The 21,380-nt window shown below is 36.6% G+C and overlaps 5 protein-coding genes across 7 annotated transcripts; 2 read left to right on the top strand and 3 right to left on the bottom strand.

Moving 5' to 3' along the window:
* Positions 1-4,333: 4,333 nt before the first annotated feature.
* LOC140794175 (calcium-dependent protein kinase 29-like) lies at positions 4,334-6,920 on the bottom strand. The gene is made up of 8 exons (XM_073146083.1): positions 5,940-6,920; positions 5,713-5,856; positions 5,451-5,603; positions 5,260-5,375; positions 5,001-5,168; positions 4,792-4,919; positions 4,592-4,691; positions 4,334-4,514 (listed from the first exon to the last, which is right to left on the bottom strand). The coding sequence occupies exons 1-8, from the start codon at positions 6,619-6,621 to the stop codon at positions 4,455-4,457; spliced, it is 1,551 nt and encodes a 516-aa protein (XP_073002184.1). The 5' UTR covers positions 6,622-6,920; the 3' UTR covers positions 4,334-4,454.
* Positions 6,921-7,530: 610 nt separating this feature from the next.
* Positions 7,531-11,211, top strand: LOC140794405 (uncharacterized). The gene is made up of 4 exons (XM_073146418.1): positions 7,531-8,176; positions 8,265-8,495; positions 10,122-10,313; positions 10,690-11,211. The coding sequence occupies exons 1-4, from the start codon at positions 7,673-7,675 to the stop codon at positions 10,717-10,719; spliced, it is 957 nt and encodes a 318-aa protein (XP_073002519.1). The 5' UTR covers positions 7,531-7,672; the 3' UTR covers positions 10,720-11,211.
* A 101-nt stretch (positions 11,212-11,312) lies between these two features.
* On the top strand, positions 11,313-14,152 carry LOC140794406 (uncharacterized). 3 transcript variants are annotated; one of them, XM_073146421.1, is made up of 5 exons: positions 11,313-11,455; positions 12,049-12,298; positions 12,412-12,686; positions 12,994-13,127; positions 13,841-14,152. In XM_073146421.1, the coding sequence occupies exons 3-5, from the start codon at positions 12,450-12,452 to the stop codon at positions 13,998-14,000; spliced, it is 531 nt and encodes a 176-aa protein (XP_073002522.1). In that variant the 5' UTR covers positions 11,313-11,455; positions 12,049-12,298; positions 12,412-12,449; the 3' UTR covers positions 14,001-14,152. The 3 variants fall into 3 exon arrangements, with proteins under 3 accessions (XP_073002522.1, XP_073002520.1, XP_073002521.1); XM_073146419.1 differs by having other exon boundaries at positions 12,396-12,686; XM_073146420.1 differs by lacking the exons at positions 11,313-11,455; positions 12,049-12,298 and having other exon boundaries at positions 12,311-12,686.
* A 1,617-nt stretch (positions 14,153-15,769) lies between these two features.
* LOC140794407 (uncharacterized protein At4g08330, chloroplastic) lies at positions 15,770-16,744 on the bottom strand. The gene is made up of 2 exons (XM_073146422.1): positions 16,587-16,744; positions 15,770-16,505 (listed from the first exon to the last, which is right to left on the bottom strand). The coding sequence occupies exons 1-2, from the start codon at positions 16,601-16,603 to the stop codon at positions 16,145-16,147; spliced, it is 378 nt and encodes a 125-aa protein (XP_073002523.1). The 5' UTR covers positions 16,604-16,744; the 3' UTR covers positions 15,770-16,144.
* Positions 16,745-17,554: 810 nt separating this feature from the next.
* LOC140793210 (uncharacterized) lies at positions 17,555-20,962 on the bottom strand. The gene is made up of 5 exons (XM_073144569.1): positions 20,539-20,962; positions 19,621-19,872; positions 19,402-19,545; positions 18,587-19,321; positions 17,555-17,978 (listed from the first exon to the last, which is right to left on the bottom strand). Exons 1-5 carry the CDS (start codon positions 20,656-20,658, stop codon positions 17,751-17,753), a joined length of 1,479 nt encoding a protein of 492 aa, XP_073000670.1. The 5' UTR covers positions 20,659-20,962; the 3' UTR covers positions 17,555-17,750.
* Between the last annotated feature and the right edge of the window lie 418 nt (positions 20,963-21,380).

Genomic DNA, 21,380 nt, shown 5'->3' with positions numbered 1-21,380 from the left:
TAGCTATCATCTTGTTGCAACAAGGAGGTTATAAGACTGAATTTAATTTTAAATAATTAATATAAAAAATTTATTTAGTGATTTATTAATTTGGCTCAAATAGGTTAGTGATATAATTGACTTTGAGAAGCAGCTCGGTTGCCGACTTAGAACGATCTCGCTGGCGTTTAATTTGGAATGAAAAATTCACTCTATATCTAAATAAAATTAGCTTTTTTGTCTAGCTCACATATAGTCTTTAATTCTTAAATGATCCCCCAAAAAAATGTGTTTAAAGAAATAATAATAATATTTAATAAGTATTGAATTATTGTCTATTTTTATATTAGACTCTTTTACCTTTTACTTAGAAGAAAGATCGACAGAAATGTTAAGAACAAAGAAATATATAAAGATATGCAATAATTTGAGGGGTCTAAATATAAATAACCTAAAAGAAAGATAATTTTGAGAAAATATACACCCAGAAAAACAAATAACAAAGCTCTTGGGGGGGCAAAAACGCAAAAGGCCCTGGAGTCGGATCTATGAAATCAGGGTTGTAGAAGATCTCCGGCAGACTTGTTCTGCTCCTGCTGCTGTGGCCGTTGTTTGTTGAAACGTGAATTAAAGAAGATTCCGTTGGACCAAGACAAAGCAAACGTTCTTGCACGAAATCAAGACGTGTTAACAGCCCTCAGGATTTGAATTTTCCCTGTGCCTGCGTTTGCTCATTTATTATACTCTAATGGTCATCCGTTTTAGTCGTTAAAATAAAATAAAATAAAAAATTCCTATGAACAATAGGAGTGAAACTTTTCATATACTTATAATCTTAATACATTCTATTATCTATCTATCTATCTATCTATCTATCTATCTATCTATAGTGATAATTCTGGGACGAAGAACTAACCCTGAGCTTAAAATAATCTTCGTAATTTTCAAACAAGATCTAGATCTCATTATTCTCAAACAAAACAAATAACCTTAAGTTTCACACCTTCTCTTTGGAGCCCACAAGAGCCAGTAGAACTTTTCTGCTCATTATTAGGATGAAGTTAATAAATATGCATGAAGTGGCAGAAACTTCTGGAAAAAAATTTGCAGAATGAGTTAAAACAGTGTGTCAGAAAAAAATATATATTTAATATAGTTTAGCTAAAACAGTACTACATTGATATTTAAAATATCTATATATGTAGGTTACTGTAGCTCAGCGGTCGAATTCTACCTCATAAATTTGATTATTTTGTTTGAATCTATTGTGGTCCGGCTTTTTTTAATGTAGGCTATGAGAAGAGTAATCTCTTAGTAATGCCGGTCAAAAAAAAAAAAAAATTTTATATAAGTTAGATTAATTACAGTGAAAATTAAATGGCATAAATAAGAGCGTTGATGTCATTAATTACTAAGTGGTACATGCTAAGCAAGTGGATTGGCTTTTAAAATAGGTAGGAATTTGATAGTGAATAAGTTAGAGAGACAAAGGGGAGAGTGTGAAGTTTCACCTAGACATTGGGTTGTGAGAGCTGCGTAATAATTTTGGATGTATTAATAAGAGTCTAAATCAACCATAATTAGCACACAAAAGTTAAGATTAAGCAAGTGATAGTGTTCTCTACTGTACATGACTTGAAGCAGTTAAACTAACCATCAACTAAAATTAAAGAAAAAAGTGTTTTCTTTTGTTAAAAAGTACCAAAAATAAGATGCCTAAAGCTGAGAAAATTATAGTTTACCTGTTGCAATTGTTAAATATTTTATTATCCAAATTTAACGATATAAATATTGGAATCAAGGTGATTTATTAGTACTAATACATTTCCAAATGACCAAATTAATTCAATGTTTTAAGGAGCCGAACTACTTAAGTTTAAAATACATAGAAACAAGTTAAAATTAAACTAAATTATAAAGAGGTAAATTATAGTTTACTCTAAAGCTGGATTATAGGTGGTACTATGCAAATAGAAAGAAAAAACTAAACCATGGTGTGTTTCTTTAATAATGTAGGTTAAATGGCATTGTAATGAAAGGTTAGGTGCTTCCATCAGAGTTATCTTAAGGGTAATAATTTACTTAATCTTTTGCCATCATCAACCATCTCCATAAGAAAATAGAGCAGTTTAAATTTTTTAATAATTCTCGTCATGATCATCCAATTTCAGCAATTTAAGCTGTTTCATTTTAGACATATGGGCTGTGATACTCTGAAATAAATTTATAAATCAATATATATAAATATTGATATCATCTTGAGTGTCACAAAACATGATGATGCATGGTGATGTGGTCATGTTTATCTCTAAATTAAATAAACTTGTTTTTTATATTGTTTATGGTGGTAAATTAATTAGGGATAGACACGAGAATCTGATGGAAAAAAAATCGACAGCAGACAGAGAACTACCAAGCACTGTTCTGCGTTTATTTCGAATCAAACTAAAGAGATGTAATTTATTGAGATTAAAAAAAGAAGTTAAATGCTTATTAGTGACTAATCCTTCATCTGTAATTTTGCTAGTTATTACCAGACTTAATATATGCAAGACTAGAGAGTTCTAACGATTTATATACAGGAAGAAAAAAAAAGAAGGAGAATTTGGTTGTTGGAAAAGAAAGAACGATGACAGACTAAGATTATATCTAACACTTCTCGTAATTAATTATTCATGGATTAAAGTTGAAAAAGTATTAGATGAAGAAGGCGAAGTTGGATCCGTCTAATGTTTATCCAATAATGTTAGAAATCTCAAATTTAATTCAAGATGGAGTAAAGAATATTGCAAGGATTAGTATCCAAGGTTACTGATTAAACTGTTTAAGCAACACCTTTTGTTATCCACATAGATTCCTTAAACTAATAAAAATATTTATATGAATATATTAACTAAAAAAAAAAAGTTGATGAACCCAATCTTGCCTTTTCTTCTTAAAAAAAAACACTCCTGTCTTTTATATATAAAAATATCCTTTAATACCTCAGGTTATTTCAACTTATATTCAATGTGATAGTTTTAAAATCCAGGGTCATATAATTTTTGTGATTAGAGTGTCCCTTAAAGATCATCTCCAACCGTGGCTCCATATTTGGAGCCCAGTCCGGTGCACTCCAACGCACCGGGCTCTATATATATTTAAAATAATAATATAATATATATTATTATATTGGTTATTTTAAATTACTTAATATGTCATCTTAGCATTATTATTTTTTAATAAAAAATATATGGTTAGAAAACTCTCATCGAGATCTTTAAAATAAAACTAATATTTAATAGTTTCATAAGTAATTTTAAATTACTAGTTTTTTAATTAAACGCATCGAAATTACATTATACGAAATAAACATCGAAATAAGCATTACATGTCATTAACTAAAAATATCAAAATTACGTTACATAAAATAAGTAGAAATTAACAAAATATAATAAAAATAATAGATGTTTAATATTTTGATAAGTAATCTCCGTAGCCACCGGTTCCGGTTTCATTTTTAATGTATTTCATATTTGATGTATTTCATATCTAATATATTTTAATATTTAATATTTACATTGAAAATAATTTTGAGTAATTATATTTTAGGACACATAATTTATTAGACTCGTTTTTATAAAATTTTAAAATTTAAAATTTAAATTAAGTTAAAAATAATTTAATATTAGACTTATTTTAAAGGTCTTGATGAGACTTTTTCAATAGTATTATTTTTATTAAAAACTGATTAGTAAAACTAATTATATACTCAGTTTAACTAACTAAATTATTTAATAAAAGATACAAATGAAATTAAAATTATTGAATGTAATAATTATTGGGTAATTTTAGTATTTCAAAAGATTGAAATTACAAATGGAGCCGGACTTCATTTTCACGGTGGGGCTCCAAATTTGGAGCCCCACTATTGCTAGCTCCAAATTTGGAGCTAGTTTTAGAGCCCTTGGAGCTCAATCGGACTTCAAATTTAGATTTTGGAGCCCAATTGGAATTGCTCTAAAGAATTTATCAAATTTTTAAAAAAAATCGTTACCTAATTTGATAATTGATAACAATATAGTGCTAGGATGATAATAGTTGCGTGTTAATTGGACATCCTTTTTATAAAAGATGGTGATGTTTGAGAAAAAGTCGATGAGATAAAGTTAGAACTATGAAAAAGTCCTTAACGAAGGAGTCTTTTTGAAAATTTCAATTGCCATGGAGTGATCTCTAGTGGTTTCCAAGTCCAATCTTGTCACGAGTTTTCTCTCACAGGATGGAAGTTTCGGGCCATGGAGTCTCCGTCACTGGTCTTTTTTAATATTATTTTTATTATATCTTTCGGTAATTATACAATATGACACTCATCTTGCTTCTCATTTGCGATTTGCTCCTGGATTTTTTTTATTAGTACAATAAGTTAGAAAGAAAACTTATTTGCATCAAGATTAACATTGTACAAGTATCATCTTTAATTTCTTCCCGTTGAGTTATGCAAAGCTTCCTTTCCTCATCATGGCCTCAAATTCTTCGTAATTGATTCTTCCATCCTGTCGAAGTTCAAGTAACAGTTGTTTGAGAGTGATTTAATCCATATAAACATAGTGATTAAGAGTCGAGTATGAACCTTATCTGTATCAACATCGTCAATTACTTCATTAATGGTTGCTTCATCTCCCATTCCCCTTTCTCCCATGGCTTCTTTCAGTTCATCTCTTGTGATGTACCTGAAAGAGATGGATTTGAGTATATTAATGATCATCTCTTGTGATCTTCTTTTTTCTTTTTTTTTACCTTTTCCTTTCTGGATGCAAGAATGATGCTTACCCACTTCCATCCTTATCAAAGTGCTGAAAGGCCTTAATCAAGGTCTCCTTTTTCTCGAGTTTATGTCGATGCATCATGGCGGTGGTGAATTCAAGGTAGTCGATACTCCCGTTTTTATCTACATCAGCCTGTGAAATTTAGTGCAATATGTCAAAGATATCATCAAATAAATATCACCAAGAACATCAACAATCTTCCAGCAATCTTACTCCTTCCATAAGCGCCTTGACTTCCTCTTCGGTAACTCGTGATCCGAGCCTAGATAAACCGGTCTTCAACTCGTCGAAGGTGATTGTTCCATTCTTATCAGTATCCATGTTTCTGAACATCTGCTTCAGGCCCTTGATGTCTTCCTCAGAAAGACTCTCCGCAATGACCTTTGGACATTAATAACAACGGCGTGCTAGCTTTGAGTAATATCAAAGACAAGGAACAAGAAACATGGTACAGGGTTTATAAGAAAATGACCTGCAGGGCGAGTTTCTTTAGCTTGTTCATTGCGCTGAATTGCTTCATTCTCACAAGTACGGCACTGTCGATGGGTTTGTCAGACGCCTCGCCATCTTTTCTCAGCCATGGATGTTCTGTTGAGTGATTACGAGCTGTTAATTGTCATGGTATTAGTTTCTTTCAGTTTCTGATAGAGGTAATCTACTAACCAAGAGCTTGGGCTGCAGTGATTCGTTCCTTGGGATTCTGGGTCAACATTTTCCTAATGAGGTCCTTTGCTCCTTCGGAAATTGAAGGCCAAGGTTCACTCTTGAAGTCAATGTCGCCTTGTAAAATAGCATCAAATATACCTTTGTCTGTCTCTGCAATAGACACTCAGATTCTTAATGTCAGTCGAATGGGTTTTAAAGAGTGGAAATCTAATTAATTTGTCGGGAATATGAGATGGTAAGAAGTATTAGCCGTTGATACCTGCCCAAAACGGCGGCACGCCGCATAGAAGAATATACAAGATAACACCGGCACTCCACACGTCGATCTCCGTCCCGTAGTTTTTCTTTAGCACTTCTGGAGCCACATAATAAGCACTTCCAACAAGTTCGTGATAAACTTTTCCTGTGTTCATGGAACATGAACATAAGTAAACCATCCGCAATTCATATGTCAGTGTGACATGCAAGATCGATGAAAGGACTCACCTTCCTCGATGAATACTGAGAGCCCAAAGTCGGTAGCTTTGATGTCGGCGTTGTCATCCTTGCTCGCCAACAAGAAGTTCTCGGGCTTGAGATCTCTGTGTATGACCCCCATGAAGTGGCAGACATGTACGACGGTCACAATATCCCTGCATATCGCGGCGGCCTCGCGCTCCGAGTAGCTCCCCTTGGCTACGATCCTATCGAAGAGCTCCCCGCCGGAGCAAAGCTCCATGACAAGGTGCACATTTTGGCGGTCTTCGTATGCGCCCTTGAATTCAACGATGTTGGGTTGCCCTGTTAGGTGCTGGAGGATCATCACCTCTCGCCTCATGTCCTCGATGTCGGTCCGGCTCACGAGCTTCTTCTTCGACACCGACTTGCACGCGTACTTTAGGCCGGTGGCCCTCTCGGTGCAGAGGTAAGTAATGCCGAATTGGCCCCTGCCGAGCTCCTTCTCGAGAGTGAAGAGTGTGGTTATGTCAACCATTGGTTTCTCTAAGATTGGGCCGATTTGGGTCGACGTGGACGACTTTGTTAGGGAGGTGGAGGACGCGGTCGGCTTCGGCAATGTCCAGTCTTCCTTTGGGAGGGAAGGTGGAGGTGGAGGTGGAGATGGCTCTTTAGGCTTGCTAGAAACAGAGGAGATTGGAATTTCATATGTACTACTGAAGCAGACGCCCATTGAGGATGTGGGTAGAGTCTTTCTTCTTCTTCTTCTTCTTCTTCTTCTTCTTCTTCTTCTTCTTCTTCTTCTTCTCCTTCTTCTCCTTCTTCTTCTTCTTCTTCCTCCTCCTCCTCCTTTTAAACGGTTGGCAAGTAGAGAAAGTATCTGCTTCCTTTCTTTTTCCTCGTCAAAAACTAGTCCTTTCCTTCAAGCTTCGGTTGTTATCCAACCAACTTGGTAATGGCTTGGAGGCAATAAAGAGTTTCGCATCTATTTAAAATTTTCATAATCCAAATGGAAATGACCCATTATTATTCCTGCCATATTATTAATCTTTGCTTGGAGGCTGGTTAACCTTTTCTCTCTCTACAGTTATACCCTTTTAAAAATCTATTATTTGGACGTATAGTTGTCAAAATTCAAAACTTATTTTTCGCATGGATACTTTCAAAACTAATTAATCATTAAAATTAAAAAAAAATTGAAACTACGATATATTTTTCCTTTTTAATCATTTACCTATATCAGATAGATATTTATCATTCAATTGCTGATTTTATGTTAAGAAAATTTGAACACCTCAAAAATATTCTATCATTTGTTTTTCTTAAAGAATAGTTATTATATAAATGAGTTAAGTTAACTATAGGAACAATAAAATTACCAATTTCTAAAGTTAAGATAAAAATAAAATAAAATTCATTTTAAAAAATAAAATAAAATGTGAGGTATTTTAGAATTTTCTTTTTTTTTTTCAAAAGTAATAGTTATATTTTTTATTTTGTCAAATAAAAGATGTAATCTAAAAAGATATGGGCCCAAAGTATTCTGGGCCGATCCTGTGTTGGATTTTGGGCAAGTATTTCGAATGACTACTCCAACAGAGGCCCAACCTAATAAATAAATTTGGTATTTTTAAAACTAATATGGAAAAATCCATTCTTCTTCCTCTTGGTTCGGTTATAGAAGAATTGAAGCCCGCGATTCCGTTCTTGCTCTTCCCACCTCTTTTCTCCTCTCTTCCAAAGTCAAAACCCTAATCCTCTCTTCTACTCCTCTTCTATAAACCATGGCGGGCGCCGGGGGGCGCGGGGGCAGAGATCCGGATAAACCGGAGAACGACGAGGAGGTCGACCACTACGAGGCCCTTTGCCTCCCCTCCGGCGAGGAGGGCGCCAAGCTAACTCTAGACCAGATCGATAAAGCCTACAAGACGCAATCCCGTCTCCGCCACCCGGACAAGCGTCCCGACGACCCCAACGCCACCGCCGACTTCCAGCGTCTGCGCGCCTCCTACGACGTCCTTCGCGACGAATCGGCTCGCCGCGCCTTCGATGCCGTTCTCCGAGCCCGCCGCGACCGCGTTGTACGTGACTCGGCGCGTGACTCCAAGCGCCGCAAGCTCGCCTCCGACCTCGAGGAGCGCGAGCGGGCCGCGGCGGCGGCGGACGGGGCCGTCGACCTGGCTGAGCTGGCGCGGAGGCAGGAGAAGAAGGTCGCCGAGGAGTTGAAGCGCGATATTGCAGAGTTCCAGGCGAGGAACGCTAGGAAAGGCACCGCGCCTTCCTCTTCGGTAAGATCTAGGGTTAGGTTTCTTAGTTTCAGATCTATGCTTACTGTAAGGTAGCATAGTTCACTTAGGCTGCATATAATTTGTTCAGACATTTGGGAAAGAGAAGAGGGAGGTGTCGTCCGAGGAGAATGGTAAGGCGGCCTTGGAGAAGGAAAAGATGTTGAAGGTATCCTGGGAGAGAAGCTTGGGGGATTATAGTGCCGCAAAGCTGAGAGAGATATTTGAGAGGTTTGGAGATGTCGAAGATGTTGTGATCAGGTCAAAGAAGTCGAGAAGTAAGGGTTCAGCCATTGTCGTCATGGGCTCGAAAGATGTGGCTGTAAGTATTATTTCCTTCATTGTTTTTTACTTTGCAAATGTTTGTTATAATGGCTTAATGTATTCTTTTTTCTGTTGTTTAGTTCAAGAAAATATTGCAAACATGAAAGAAAATGACCCTGTAATCTGAAATAGGAAACAACTGAATTAAGCATGAGACTTTTCATTTTGAAGGAACAACGTGAGGATTAAGTGAGGTCTTCGGCCTTACTTTTATTGTGAAAGCCAACAGAACATATGGGATGCATAAAAGACATGATTAGAATTGCAGGTACCTGATGTCAAATAAAAAAGAATAGAGGTAAAAGATGCCACAACAATGTCGTATCAGACTAGTTGTAGGTTACTCAACAATTTGCCATCTCGCTAAGGCACAGACATGGATATAGGATACGAATGTGATATGATACAAATATAGGACACGACAAATCTTGAAGAGATAAGACACGGCACATTTAAGACACAACAAAATAAATAAATAAAGAATTATACATATACATATTTGATATGTTTAAAGAAATATTTTGTCTAAACTTATAATATAAATACACAGACATGTATAAATTATTCATGTGAGAAAAATAAAATGTATATACAATATCACAAAGTCAAAAATAATAATGCTAATGTAATTCAATATTATGAGATTAAATAACTAACTACCATTCTTTAACTGCATGGATGGCATAGGCAAATCTGTGATTTTATAGTTATTTGTATTAATATTAATTTTTTCGGATGCACTAGCTCTTGTGATTGTTGCATTATATTTCTACAGCATATACAGAAAATTCCTGCAATAGATAATTTTTATTATAAATTTTTATAGCATACGATAAATTTTATGTTCAAAAAGTGTTTCAAAAGTGTTTAAAAGTATTCAAAGAATGTCAAAATTTATTATTAGTTCTTAAATATCAAATACTTCATAAAAATGTGATACGTGTCCAAGGAGTGTCCGACGAGTGTCGGACATGGACATGGTATGCTATTTGAAGTGTCCATGCTTCCTAGCTAGGTAGTGAAAGATAGAAGCAATAATGCATCTAGAAGCATATTGTCTAACATATTAGATAGTATCACAGAACATTAATCCTGCAAACAGCAAAATATATAGAATTCCACCACAGTGGCCACCTTGGAGAGACCAAGTTATGGTATTTATGCTTCTGTCATGCTTCATATTTAGCTATCTAGGCATGGCAACCTAATTAATTCCAATAGACTGCGTAAATAGTGCTCTTTTTATAAGAAAATGCTAGCAAAAGATAGTCAAGGACTATGATTCAGGTGGAGTATCCAAAAGGTTAATAAATATCCAAATCATTATCAAGAAGGAGGTCCTCAACTCTTAACGGTTAGAGACATTCTTTTTGTAGTAACGCACTGGACATTCTTTTCATAATATTGGGTTCAGTACTTGTTTTCAATACTCATCAAGATACTTGAAACATGGCTAGAACAGCAAGCCATATCTGATTTTTCATGCAGCTCTGATTAATTTTTTACATATTGTGTGTTGTAGATTGCCTTTTACATCATGATTTCCTTGCTTCCGTGCAACTCTCCAAGGATGCACTTCCTTTTAAGTTTTACTTCATGTTAATGTATTTTAATTTTATTTCAGGCAGCAGCAATTCACAGCATGAGTGGGAGCCTTTCAAATCCATTACTTGTTCTTCCTCTTCTAGCTAGTTCATCAGGTGCATCAGATAGTGCCTTTGGACAGAGTGCTGAAACAAATGAACCAAAGATCAGCAATATTGTAGGAGCTGTCTTTAATGATTATGAAGCTTCAATAATGAAGAAACTTCAGGAGGTAAAACACTAGTTGTTGTTTGTTGTAATTTGGGCCTTTCTGTGTTATATCACTATGCTATTTTTTTTTCTTTGGCAATGAGTATCAACCTCCTCTGCTTTTTTTTGTAGCATATTAAAATTGCGTGCTACTATTGTACTCTCTATTTGTCTTATGCATTGACTTCTTTATTTGTTAAGATCACGTGTCACTAATAGGATAATATGAAGTTAGAAGGCGTGTAGACACCTGGAGAGAAATGATAGTATAAGGTCACTATTGAAAAATAAATTTGAACTTCATAAACTTTACTATGAATTTGTGCTTTAGTCTGCTCCCTTCTCCACTTATGTTTCTATGATCACAAATTTATGAACAACATTGTTGTCTTTTGCAGGCTAACAAAAATAAGAGAAGCACACAATAGTACTACAAGCTCTTTTTGGAGGAAGAATATTATATCAATTTTTTGATTTGTATAACAGTAGTGCTTCTGCATTGCTGTGATTGCGGTTTTTCTCCTCAATAGATACAAATCATCCTTTTGGCTGCTGGAATCATTTCAGTAACTCCATATGAGCACACGGATTACAGTCTTAAGAAAAATCACTCCTTTTGAAAATCAGACTGGTGAAATGGTGGTTGCTCTTACTATGTGTTACCTAACCTCATCCACAACTGAGGAGTTATATGCTCTTCCGAAGCTATGCTGATCATGAAATTGAATTCTGTTATATAGCATCTTCCTTGTCTATTGATCCAACTGCTGGTATGTAGCATGATATTTTTTATTAATCTTGTCGTTTGACAGATTAGTTTGTGGATATACAGAATAATTCATGACCTGATACGAGGTGTGAAAGAGCAACACTATGTCGCCCTTCTCCTTGTTAGTAAAGCTGGATTTCTAGCTTCTTCATGGCTTCTTGTCTCCTGTTGAAAGTCTTTTGCTTCAAGCATTATGTATTTATGTCTTTGGGGAAGAATTGGTAGATGTCTGTTCTGAGATCTGAATGAAACGTTCGACTTTGCTTATGCCCGCAATGGCTAAAAAGTTGTACCAGATACACCTGAGAAAAAATGATGCCTGTTTCCTGGGCTCGTCAGGGTGTCACTTGTTAGTGCGAGAAGGGATGAATAGTCCTGATTGCATCAAACAAGAAGTAAGTTTTTATTGATTTTCTCTGGACTTAAATATTTCTTTATTCAATCTAAATTTATAAGTATATTTTAAGGTTTGCTGGTGAATCGCTGCGCTGGATGTCATTACTTCCACACAGGTGAAAGTTTTAAGCCCAGCGAATTGTGAAGTAGAACGGAAGTTTGTGTATTTTCCTTTTCCTTTTTCCTCCTTCCTCCTCTTGTCTTGTGGGTGGAGAAAAAGAGATGCATTGCTTTTCAACTAAATAAAAAGAAGTTGCCAAAGTCCTGGTATTTCTTGCAGATTGTGTTTTTCAAGGACTTAACTGAATCCATTTGTCAAACTCAATTGATAATACTCACTCTTATTATCAAGACTTAACTTTTCGGATCTATTTGCAGAAAATCCACCTCCTCTTTAGCTCACAAAGAATATATTTTAGTGTACTCTTTTTCCAACTTCCGAGATTTCTGAGAAGTATATGTGAAAAGAAAGAAAAATGCAACACTCGGATGGGTCTATATGCATCTATTAACAAATTACTTGATGACTGAAACCATATACTTGTCAGAAGCAATTGCAATCACTTGCTAATGTCTTGCAATATCATGACAGATCACTTCAAAAGATGAGGTCCAACGGCCGGTCGTCGCTGCTTGCAATCCAACCTCAGATTCCACACTAGTTCCTTCACACCAACCATGAGGACTACTTCAGATACTCCCATGATTAACCCAGACCCTTGAATAATGGTGGGCCCAAAATTATGACGGTGCGCTTAGATAAGAAGCACTTGTGATGTTATACTTTTGGAAGATAAGAACAAGGTGCTCCTGCTGCCTTGAATATTAAATCAAAGAGAAGGGTAGGAGTGGCGTGAAAGAACAAACCAAGCAGTCTCTCTTAGATCGTTTGGTTTGAATAGCAGCTTCTCCTTGTTTATTTATTTATTTATTTCATAGGTTTTCTTTTATAAAGGAACAAAGGGAAAAGAAGATATACCAAGGGAACTAGTGATGGCAGAGAAGAAGGCAACAGGAACCGCAAAGAAGAAGACTTTGAGCCCACCACTGCCACCATCAATATTATCACCACCACCATCGCCACCACGATCATCTTCGAAGATGGCTGTTGTTAAGAGTGTAACGAGGGACGAGATCGATCGATACTGGAGGAGGAAGAAGATGGTAGAGGAGGAGCATCTTCTCGCCGCCGAGAAGGCGGCCGCAAGAATCAGAGCTAAGGCTCTCAACGTAAGAACACCCGTCTCTCTGATTCTTAAAACTAACTGTTGGAACATAATTGCGTAGCCAAGACTTGTCGTGCTTCTCTTCTTATAGTTTTACTTCTTTCCCTTTTCATGGTATTATTATATATGGTGTTATACAATATAACAGATCCAACTTTGATCAGTTACTCATTGAAAATTATGACTTGTAATAGTAGTATCTGTTAGTTGCTATTCTCCTATTGATTCTCTCTTATGCAAATATATAATTGTATCATAATATGAAGAGCTACGTAATTCTACAAATGTGTAATTTTCTTGAGGTACATCAGGAGGAAGATTACAGGCGATTCGAGGAATTGATAAGAGAAATCATAGATGGGAATGAGAGTGAGAAGGAAGAAGATGGAGATGTCTGTGACAACAACAACAACAACAAGGCTGTGCGGATAGGAATCAAAGACTGGTAGGTTACCAATTATTTTCTCCATTTCCATTAGATAGCTATAACTAATGCTTTATTCTTCTTTCTTTTTCTTTTAAGCATCATAAGCTAATCACAAGTACTATGTTGCTGAGATTTAAATATAATCCACTTGGAATTTAGAAGACTTATGTTGCTTTCAAGAGAAGCCGGCACTGGGACCCTGAACAGTAACAAGATTACAAGAGCCCTGAGTGCTTAGTTAAGTCCTTAAGAAAGTAGCCGACCATTTGAATTAATGGTATGCAAATCTGTGAGCTTCCTAGTATTTATCAGTAACTTCTGACCTCTAATCATATCATGGCTCTTTTATCTTCTGTTGACCAATTTGAGTCGTATTATTTTATTACAAAGTTAACAAGTTGAAGTTATATTAATGCAGAATAATCTATAACATGACAAGCAACAATTTAATTAAATCCGGCCATAGTATATCTTGATCTGGTGTATTCGAGAGGATTGGCGAGTTGTTTGAGCAATGTATTCAAGAGGAGTATACCCTTATTCTTACCTACTATTAACCTACGGGATTGTAATTTTTCCAAAAGAGAAACAATAATGATTTGCTAGGGAAAAATTATTAATCACACACAGTTAGGTGTTTAAAAATTTAAACCATATTAGATAATACTTATTGGCTAACTATGTTAGACTACTTTTTCTTTTTCTTTTTCTTTCTTTCTTGTTGGATGCAGGTGGACTAAGAGCAAGTACGCATATTTAAATCAACCAGCCATTAAATCCATGGGCGATAATGTTCTCAAGCCTACATGCACATACATACCGCAGAAGCCTTACCTTCTATTCACCAGCTCAGTACCAATTACGCACTGCAAAGCATATGGGGTTTTCTAAGTGTCAATGTGTGGGCCAAAGAGCTGTGTGCAAATTATGGATTTTAGTGGTCTTTTTTTTCTTTTCTCTTTTGTAAATAAAACTACATTACAGCATATGTAGCAGACTGAAATTTGATTGAATGAAACTTTGACTTGGTGAATCATCAATAATGTGCATTTTTAAGGAACCGTCGTCCCTAGCTTCGGTTCTAACACCTCCTCCTCCTCCCCTTCTGTAGCCCGAGAGGATGGCTTTCCTCCATTTCGTGTTCCTTCCCTTTCTTCTCCTTCTATGTTTTCTTTCCTTTCCTGCCCCTTCCTATTGTTGCCCAGCCTTTGTCTCTCCCCATCCTCCACCCTGAGTTGCTAGTAGTCGACCAACAGGGTGGTGGTGTCAAGGTGGAGTCTCGTCTCGGCTCGATTGACCTTCATTTCTAGTGGCTCGGGTCTATCCTCACTACCACGTCATTCTATGGTCATCGCTTTTACCACACCTACCTCGCTGTTCAGCCTCACCGCCTTGCCATCTCTCACCTTCCCTCTGCTCCCAGGAGGGTTGCCATTAGAAGGCGGCCTTTTAATGGCCATCAAACTGCTTTCATCTGGTCCATTGTTCTTGGTTTTGGTTTCTTTTTATTTTTACGTAGCCATAAAAGCTACATTGCTTCAAAATTTGTGTTGATCGTGATGAAACTACAGTTAGCTGGCCAATGATTTATGTAACTTAGGGTGTTGTCTCAGTAAATTTTGTTCTTCAAATTGTGCCACTAGTGAAGCTTTTCAAAATATCTCCCCAATTTTGTGCATCAAAACTTTAACATCTTGGAATTAATAAATTTAGCAGTCAACGAAGTTTTCTTTAAAAAAAAAAAAAAAAAACTTCTGACTGGTGAGATGTCTTGAACGTACTCGCGGCAATAAAATTGTCCATTTCATCCATTATCAAGTGTAAGATTAGCATATTTTTATCATGTTTCAGGAACATAATAATTAGAAGGTTATAACAGATACCAAGTGCACATCCCTAGTTATTATCAAAAATAACAAAACAAGTACTTCTTTAGGCAACATGAAAGATTAATAATGTAACTGCGAGCAGGAAAGTTGAAGCCATTTATTATGGATTCTAACTGACAAAGATTTATTGGCTAATGAAGGACAGACTCAATGACATGCAATAGATGGAAGAATATCACAAGTGTTTAGCATGATCTTCCATACATTATTCACACTGGAAGATGTGAGAACAACTAGCACTTGATGAAACTGAATTAATGTACCTATTGGAAGCCAATGCTGAAGAATATCACCTTACACCCTTGACTAATGAGCAGAGTAGCCAAGTACAATGAAAGTTTTTAAGGACCAACAGAGCTTCATGAGGAATGGATGCAATCATGCATATATAATATTCTCTGATCATATTTATACTTTTCCTCCCCCTTGGCAAGTTTTCTTAGATAGTCCAAGATCAACAACCAAGGCCTCTAATACCACCATTGCATATATATATAATAAGAAGAAGAGCTGCCATAGATTTTGAAATGAAACATACCAAATAAATTATAAACCAAAGAAGTTCAGAATGAAGAATAAGTCAATAGAACACTATCAATGAAGGTAGTGATTTTCTCAGTGGAAAACTATATTGGAAATGTCTAATACTAATATCACAAGATAGTATTGCAAGTTCATCAGATTCTGTGTGGGGCTCATTTCACAATAAGTTACAATCATCAATAGTAATGTGTCAAACTCTTACCAGAAACAGAGATTGAGACCTACCAGTTAACCAAGCAAGCAAATATACCAGTGTCGATTACTTAATTCCCAATCCAATCGTTTGCACTACAAAACCCTCCAAAACAAACGAGACCAACCTCAATTCATCATAAACTGAAGATAAGAAAAGCACCAATTTGTCTCATGAGCCAATAAAAGATTTAAAACATAAAGTAGAATCCATCTTCATTTTACCTCAAACCAATACTAAAATCAGAGCCAGAGACCAATCAAATGATCAAGCAAATCACTGCATCATTGCTCTTATTCAGCTACTATACATAAAAAAATCCAATCTTTTACACTACCAACATCATAAGTATGGACAGCAAAGAGAACCCACTTCGATTCACAAGAAACGCACCAGTTTTGCCTCAACTCTCAAGAGGCAATAACATCGAGTGCCTTCTTCTTGAACCGATACCTAGGTCGCCTGGGAATGACCTGGCTAGGCCCAAACCCGAGCTGCCCGTGCCCCTCCATAATCGGCGGGCCGTCGTCGTACACGTAGCCGATGAGGCGCCCGCACGCGTCGCAGAGTATGCGGGTGCGCTTGCGCTGGATCCCCCAGTAGTCGACGGTCTCGAAGAAAGGTCGAATCTTGTCCTCCTTGGTGAATCGAAACTTGGATTCGTCGATCCACGAGAAGGAGAGGGTTCCCTTGTTGCCTGCCTCAAAGTACGTGTCCGGGGGATAGAGGTGGGCCGCGTTTAGATTCAGGTCGGCTCCACAAGCCTTGCACCTATTGGAGAAGGATTCGTGACATTAGTGTGGAAAAGAAGGGGGAGAGTATAATAAAAGGCGCGAGCTTTCAGTTGCTTACCTGTAGATGGAAGCCATGGCGAGAGATGAGAAGAGGAAGGAGAAAGGGATTTCTCGGTCTTTTTAGGAGGATTTGCGTTTCGTTCTTGATCGCCGCAAGCCGTAGAATTGACTGCGAAGGGAGAAGAGAAGACGCGTATCGTAGTCAAATGTTGGGCCAGATAAATTGCAAATAACTACCGATATTATCTAGATATTTAGGAAACCCACCTCAATTGTCAACTAGTAACTATTCGACTCCTCAATTCTCAGTTATACTTGTAAATTGGCTCGTTCTTTTTATTAATTTTTTTTTATAGCAAACATGTTATAGCTCTCGTTTAAATGAAACTTAGAAACAGTTTAGAAATTCCAACAAAACAAGCCACCAACCAACAAAGTAACATGAATTCTACTATTAGCTAAACAGCTAACTAAACATCTCCTGAGCCACACACACATAGATTCCACACTTGGTGTTAAAAACGGCAGAACATTGTAAGGAAATAACACAGCTAGGTAAATAGAAACTGCCTCCACTGCTTCCATCTTTAATAGAAATCGACTGGATTCTCTTCCACATCTCCTCCATGCATAGCAGATTTTAATACTTCTTTCAACCCAAATAGACTAATATAAGACACTCAACCAAATCATTCACTATTAAATAAGTAAAATGCAATTGACTCGTCCTATTACAAAGCATTTGAAAAAAGAAAACTATTTACTTTTCAAAATATTTTTTACGAGCTAATAAAAGATGACTATTTGAAAATAAGTTCAAAGAACGAGGAGTCCATTCCCACTTTCGAATGAAGGTAAGGTAGTTTTCTGCATTAAGATTAAAATACAGGTGATTATTTCCAAAAGAACGAAAAGAAAGAAAGAAAAAAAAAAACTAAGAAAAATGGAAATCATCTTCCAACATCCAGATGAATATAGAACCAGGCACAGCCTCTCAATATCTCATGTATTGCAATTAAATTGGACTGGGCGTTAACCTGAGGTATATTGTTATAAAGCCTTATGCACGAAACTCTTTACAAACATTCTACAAAGTTTTTTGTCTATAAAATGCATGAGGATGCCAAAGTTTTTTACATCAACTATAATGTTCGTTCCAAATCATAGCAAGGAAGATTACTACTTATATGTACAACTCTAATTTTGTAAATGATGAATATCCTCAGTTGATGGTACAATCCCCTGGACTGTCAGATGCATCTTCGCCGTCGTCGTCATTAGATAAACCATCTCTATTGGTGAATTGCAACATAATATCTACCAAGTCTGGATCAACTGACAGATCCTCACCATCTTGCTCTGAACGTGCTCGTTGTACCAGCATCTGCTCTATCAAGTCTTCTGGCAAACTGAAACGGTAGAAGTTGTTTCTTCTCTTATGAGGCTTCAACTGCAAAGATTGGATGTGCAATATGATCAATACCAACATCAAAGGCATCAGAGAAATTCTCTTCATCAGGTCAAAACCATTGATATTATGATTTCAAATGGATATGATAAGTTGTAATGACAGTATACAAAATAACCCTTGTTGACAGCTCCATCAATCATCTTTATATCCGTAGTATTATATTAAAAAGAAAGAGCCTTTGCTCATAAAAAAGAAAATGAATGATACATATCAATTAACTGAATTAACTACAAGTATCTTTTGTACACATTGAGCAGAAGAAAAATCAGAAACTCTCTCTGCCATTATAAACCCTCTAGTTCTATCTCTATTACAATATTAGTTGTAAGGTCTTCCTAGCAGAGGTTTTAATTCTATAGTATTGAAATAGATTAAACTTGATTGCTTTTCCCATTAGTAATCTGCTCTAATTGTGGCCAATTAAGATGCAGATACCTAAATGCTTTTGGCATCCTAAAAGTTCAATTAACTACCTCTTAGATACCATAAACAATAAATTTACTGCTTTAATTTGATCCTACTTATAATCCTTCAAGAATTTGAGCATGATAAAGCAATTGAACCCTAAGATAGCAAAAAGACACTACCTCGTCGAGTTTTACTGGGGGTGCTGGCTCTGTGGCAGTGGGAGTCCAAATCTTCACATCATTCTCAAGTCCACTGCTTGCAATCATGGTAGCATAAGGGTGAGATTCAATACAATTCACGACATATCTGTCGCCATCTATAGCACGCATGAGCTTTCCATCTCTCTTTCGCCAAATAAACAATCGGCCACAGTCCGATCCATGGGTCACATATTCACAGTTGGGGCCAAAGAAACTCACACCCTTTACTGTCTCACAATTACGGTGTCCTTTGTATACCTGAGGTCCAGGTGAATTTGCAATTTCCATAGATGAACTTGGAACAGATTTGGACCCGTCTCCAGAAATTTTGGCAGCATTTCGAGATCCACGGACTGGATTGGATCCTAGACCTTGATCCTTAGAGAATAGATAAATAAACTCGTCACTGTAGGATGTCAACAACTCACTCTGGTCTGAGAATGCTAAACCTGTTATTCCGACATTATCGTCACCAATAAGATGCGGTGGGCAGAAGCAGTTAACTGGACGACCACAGTCAGTTGATCCATCCAATTTATAGTTGCGGATATCATAAACTCGAGCATATGCATCTGTTCCTGCAACTGCCAAAAAATTGGGTATCCTTGGATCTAATGCAATAGCATTTAGATGAATGGTGTGATGGTACTCTGATCTCTTTGGGAAAGATTTGCATACGAACAGCTTTGTTGCACCACTAGTTCTCAAGTCAAACTGCATAGCAGGAAGTTTATTCAATTTACTAACACTAAATTGAGAAAGCAAAACTCAAGAGACAGGAGTAAACATATCACATGCTGGACAAGACCATCTTCACCGCAGCTGTAAAATATATGAGGGCTTCCAGGCTCAATAGCTAACTTATGAGCCTGTCCGTCATGCTGACCTAGCAATTTAGTCTCTACTCCTCCACCTTCGAGTAAATTGGCATGTCTCACCTGGCGACATGAATGAAAAAGATGTCAGCATAATCCATCAGAATGCATTTTGGAAGATAGTCAGGCTGCTTGTACCTCTCCATCAGCAGCACAAGTAACAAGAGTCCGGTCATCTGTGTATGGCATAAATCGCGCATTGAAGACATTATTTGAGTGGCCTGAGTGAAAGGACATTTTAACAATGCCAGCATCCCAATTCCACAAAATGACCATCCTGTCATCAGACCCTGATACGAGTATATCGCCATCATAATTGAAGCTTACCGTATTCACACAGCCCCTATGCTTGTTTAGCTTTCTTTGGACTCGAAGCCGCAGAACAAGGTCCTGTAGAGTTAAAGTACATTATAATCACTCAGAACCAAGAAGTTCCAGTAGGCATGGGAAGTAACTCACTAAATCAGTAAAATCTAACAGTTCCAGCCAATATCTTTGTTGTTAGATAATATATAAGAAAAAATTGCTGATTGAAAACAAGAATGTCCCAGAACTTGTTTATACCAAACTAAGGGATCAGTATATAACTGATGGACAAAGAAAACAACCCAATATCTCATTATTCTTTAAGGAGCACTAATTCCGATGGAACAAATTTAGGTGGAAGAATAACTTATCAATATCATAACCGTGAATTGATGATTGTAGTAACAGTATCGCACCATCTTGCAACCAATTTCTCCATACTTCCCTATTAAGGAATTCGTACAACTTTCATTCTTCCACACATCACAATCGTCTATTGACACTGTCAATATTTGAGAAAATGAGGCATAGGATTATGACATTCAAAAGATTTATCTTTTTAGTGTAGGACCTTCTGTTCTTTGAATAGTTGTGCCGCTTACAAAGTCCAAACACCATGGAACATCTAAAAATTTATCGAATCAAAGTTTACGAATATTGGAAGAACAAAAGAGTAATAGCTCAGTAGAAATAAATCCCTCGAAATTATTCGCTGTGTATATAGGAAAGAGGGGGGAAAAAGGAACAGACCTCGGAAGCCCCAATGCGATGAGCGAAGGACCTCGGGGGAAGACCCCCGACCTCGCGCTGCCACAGCTTGATGATACCATGCGCGAAGCTCCCGTCCCCCCTCTTGTAGGCCCTCTTCATCCCCTCCTCTTCCACTTCTCCTCCCTGCTCACCGTTCGATGGAATGCCTCAGAGAGAGAATGAGAGGTAGAAGACTAGGATGTCCGGAGACTACGCTTTCGTAAAAAATCGAATCCCTGCCTTCCAAACTCGTGTTGAGCGCTGGTTGTTTCATAACTCTACGTGTTTGATCAAAAAAGGGAAAAAAAAAACTCTACGTGGAGGAAATCCACAGGGCCGCGCAGAGAGCTAGAACGCGATACATGGAGAGCTAAGAGTCTAATCTTCTCCCCCCCCCCCCCATATCTCTATAATTTCCTCCTTTTTGATGTTCTACTGGTCACAAATGAGTTAAGTATTTCCAGCTGAAAACAACTTGTTTAACTTTAAAAAAAATAATCTTAATATATGAAATTGTATTTGTATATGAATGGTTCATATATTTATGAATACGGGACAATTAATAGTATCCAAATCAATATTCTTATTTCCATACATTTTAAACAACCATAGTCTAATTTTCTTTACTTTTATATACATTTAATCTAAATTTATACTATAAATTTTCATAATTGCACACTTTCTTATGGATTTTAAAAAGAATACCGATTACTTCTAATATTCCGTCCATACTCTGACTGTATTTAGAAGATATAATAATCAACTTCATTATCTCTTTATTATACGTGTCTATTTCCGAATTTATATACAAAAATAAATACAAATATAGTCGATTAATTACG

This window comes from Typha latifolia, chromosome 8 (assembly GCF_019914945.1).
Source record: "Typha latifolia isolate L0001 chromosome 8, TyphaL0001v2, whole genome shotgun sequence".
Lineage (NCBI taxonomy): Eukaryota > Viridiplantae > Streptophyta > Magnoliopsida > Poales > Typhaceae > Typha > Typha latifolia.
The sequence above is the reverse complement of the archived record's forward strand: the minus strand, read 5'-3'. Positions and strand labels throughout refer to the sequence as shown.

What these genes read in the sequence shown, in the direction of transcription:
- LOC140794175 (XM_073146083.1), bottom strand. Translation starts at nt 6,621, where the DNA reads ATGGGCGTCTGCTTCAGTAGTACATATGAAATTCCAATCTCCTCTGTT. An exon ending in CACTGCAGCCCAAGCTCTTG is followed by an intron (nt 5,376 to 5,450) that starts GTTAGTAGATTA and finishes ATCACTCAACAG; the next exon opens with AACATCCATGGCTGAGAAAA. An exon ending in ACGATGTTGATACAGATAAG is followed by an intron (nt 4,515 to 4,591) that starts GTTCATACTCGA and finishes GAACTTCGACAG; the next exon opens with GATGGAAGAATCAATTACGA.
- LOC140794405 (XM_073146418.1), top strand. Translation starts at nt 7,673, where the DNA reads ATGGCGGGCGCCGGGGGGCGCGGGGGCAGAGATCCGGATAAACCGGAG. An exon ending in GCACCGCGCCTTCCTCTTCG is followed by an intron (nt 8,177 to 8,264) that starts GTAAGATCTAGG and finishes TAATTTGTTCAG; the next exon opens with ACATTTGGGAAAGAGAAGAG. An exon ending in TAATGAAGAAACTTCAGGAG is followed by an intron (nt 10,314 to 10,689) that starts GTAAAACACTAG and finishes TGTCTTTTGCAG; the next exon opens with GCTAACAAAAATAAGAGAAG.
- LOC140794406 (XM_073146421.1), top strand. Translation starts at nt 12,450, where the DNA reads ATGGCAGAGAAGAAGGCAACAGGAACCGCAAAGAAGAAGACTTTGAGC. An exon ending in TCAGAGCTAAGGCTCTCAAC is followed by an intron (nt 12,687 to 12,993) that starts GTAAGAACACCC and finishes GAGGTACATCAG; the next exon opens with GAGGAAGATTACAGGCGATT. An exon ending in CGGATAGGAATCAAAGACTG is followed by an intron (nt 13,128 to 13,840) that starts GTAGGTTACCAA and finishes TGTTGGATGCAG; the next exon opens with GTGGACTAAGAGCAAGTACG.
- LOC140793210 (XM_073144569.1), bottom strand. Translation starts at nt 20,658, where the DNA reads ATGAAGAGGGCCTACAAGAGGGGGGACGGGAGCTTCGCGCATGGTATC. An exon ending in CTTGTGCTGCTGATGGAGAG is followed by an intron (nt 19,546 to 19,620) that starts GTACAAGCAGCC and finishes TCATGTCGCCAG; the next exon opens with GTGAGACATGCCAATTTACT. An exon ending in AAGATGGTCTTGTCCAGCAT is followed by an intron (nt 19,322 to 19,401) that starts GTGATATGTTTA and finishes CCTGCTATGCAG; the next exon opens with TTTGACTTGAGAACTAGTGG.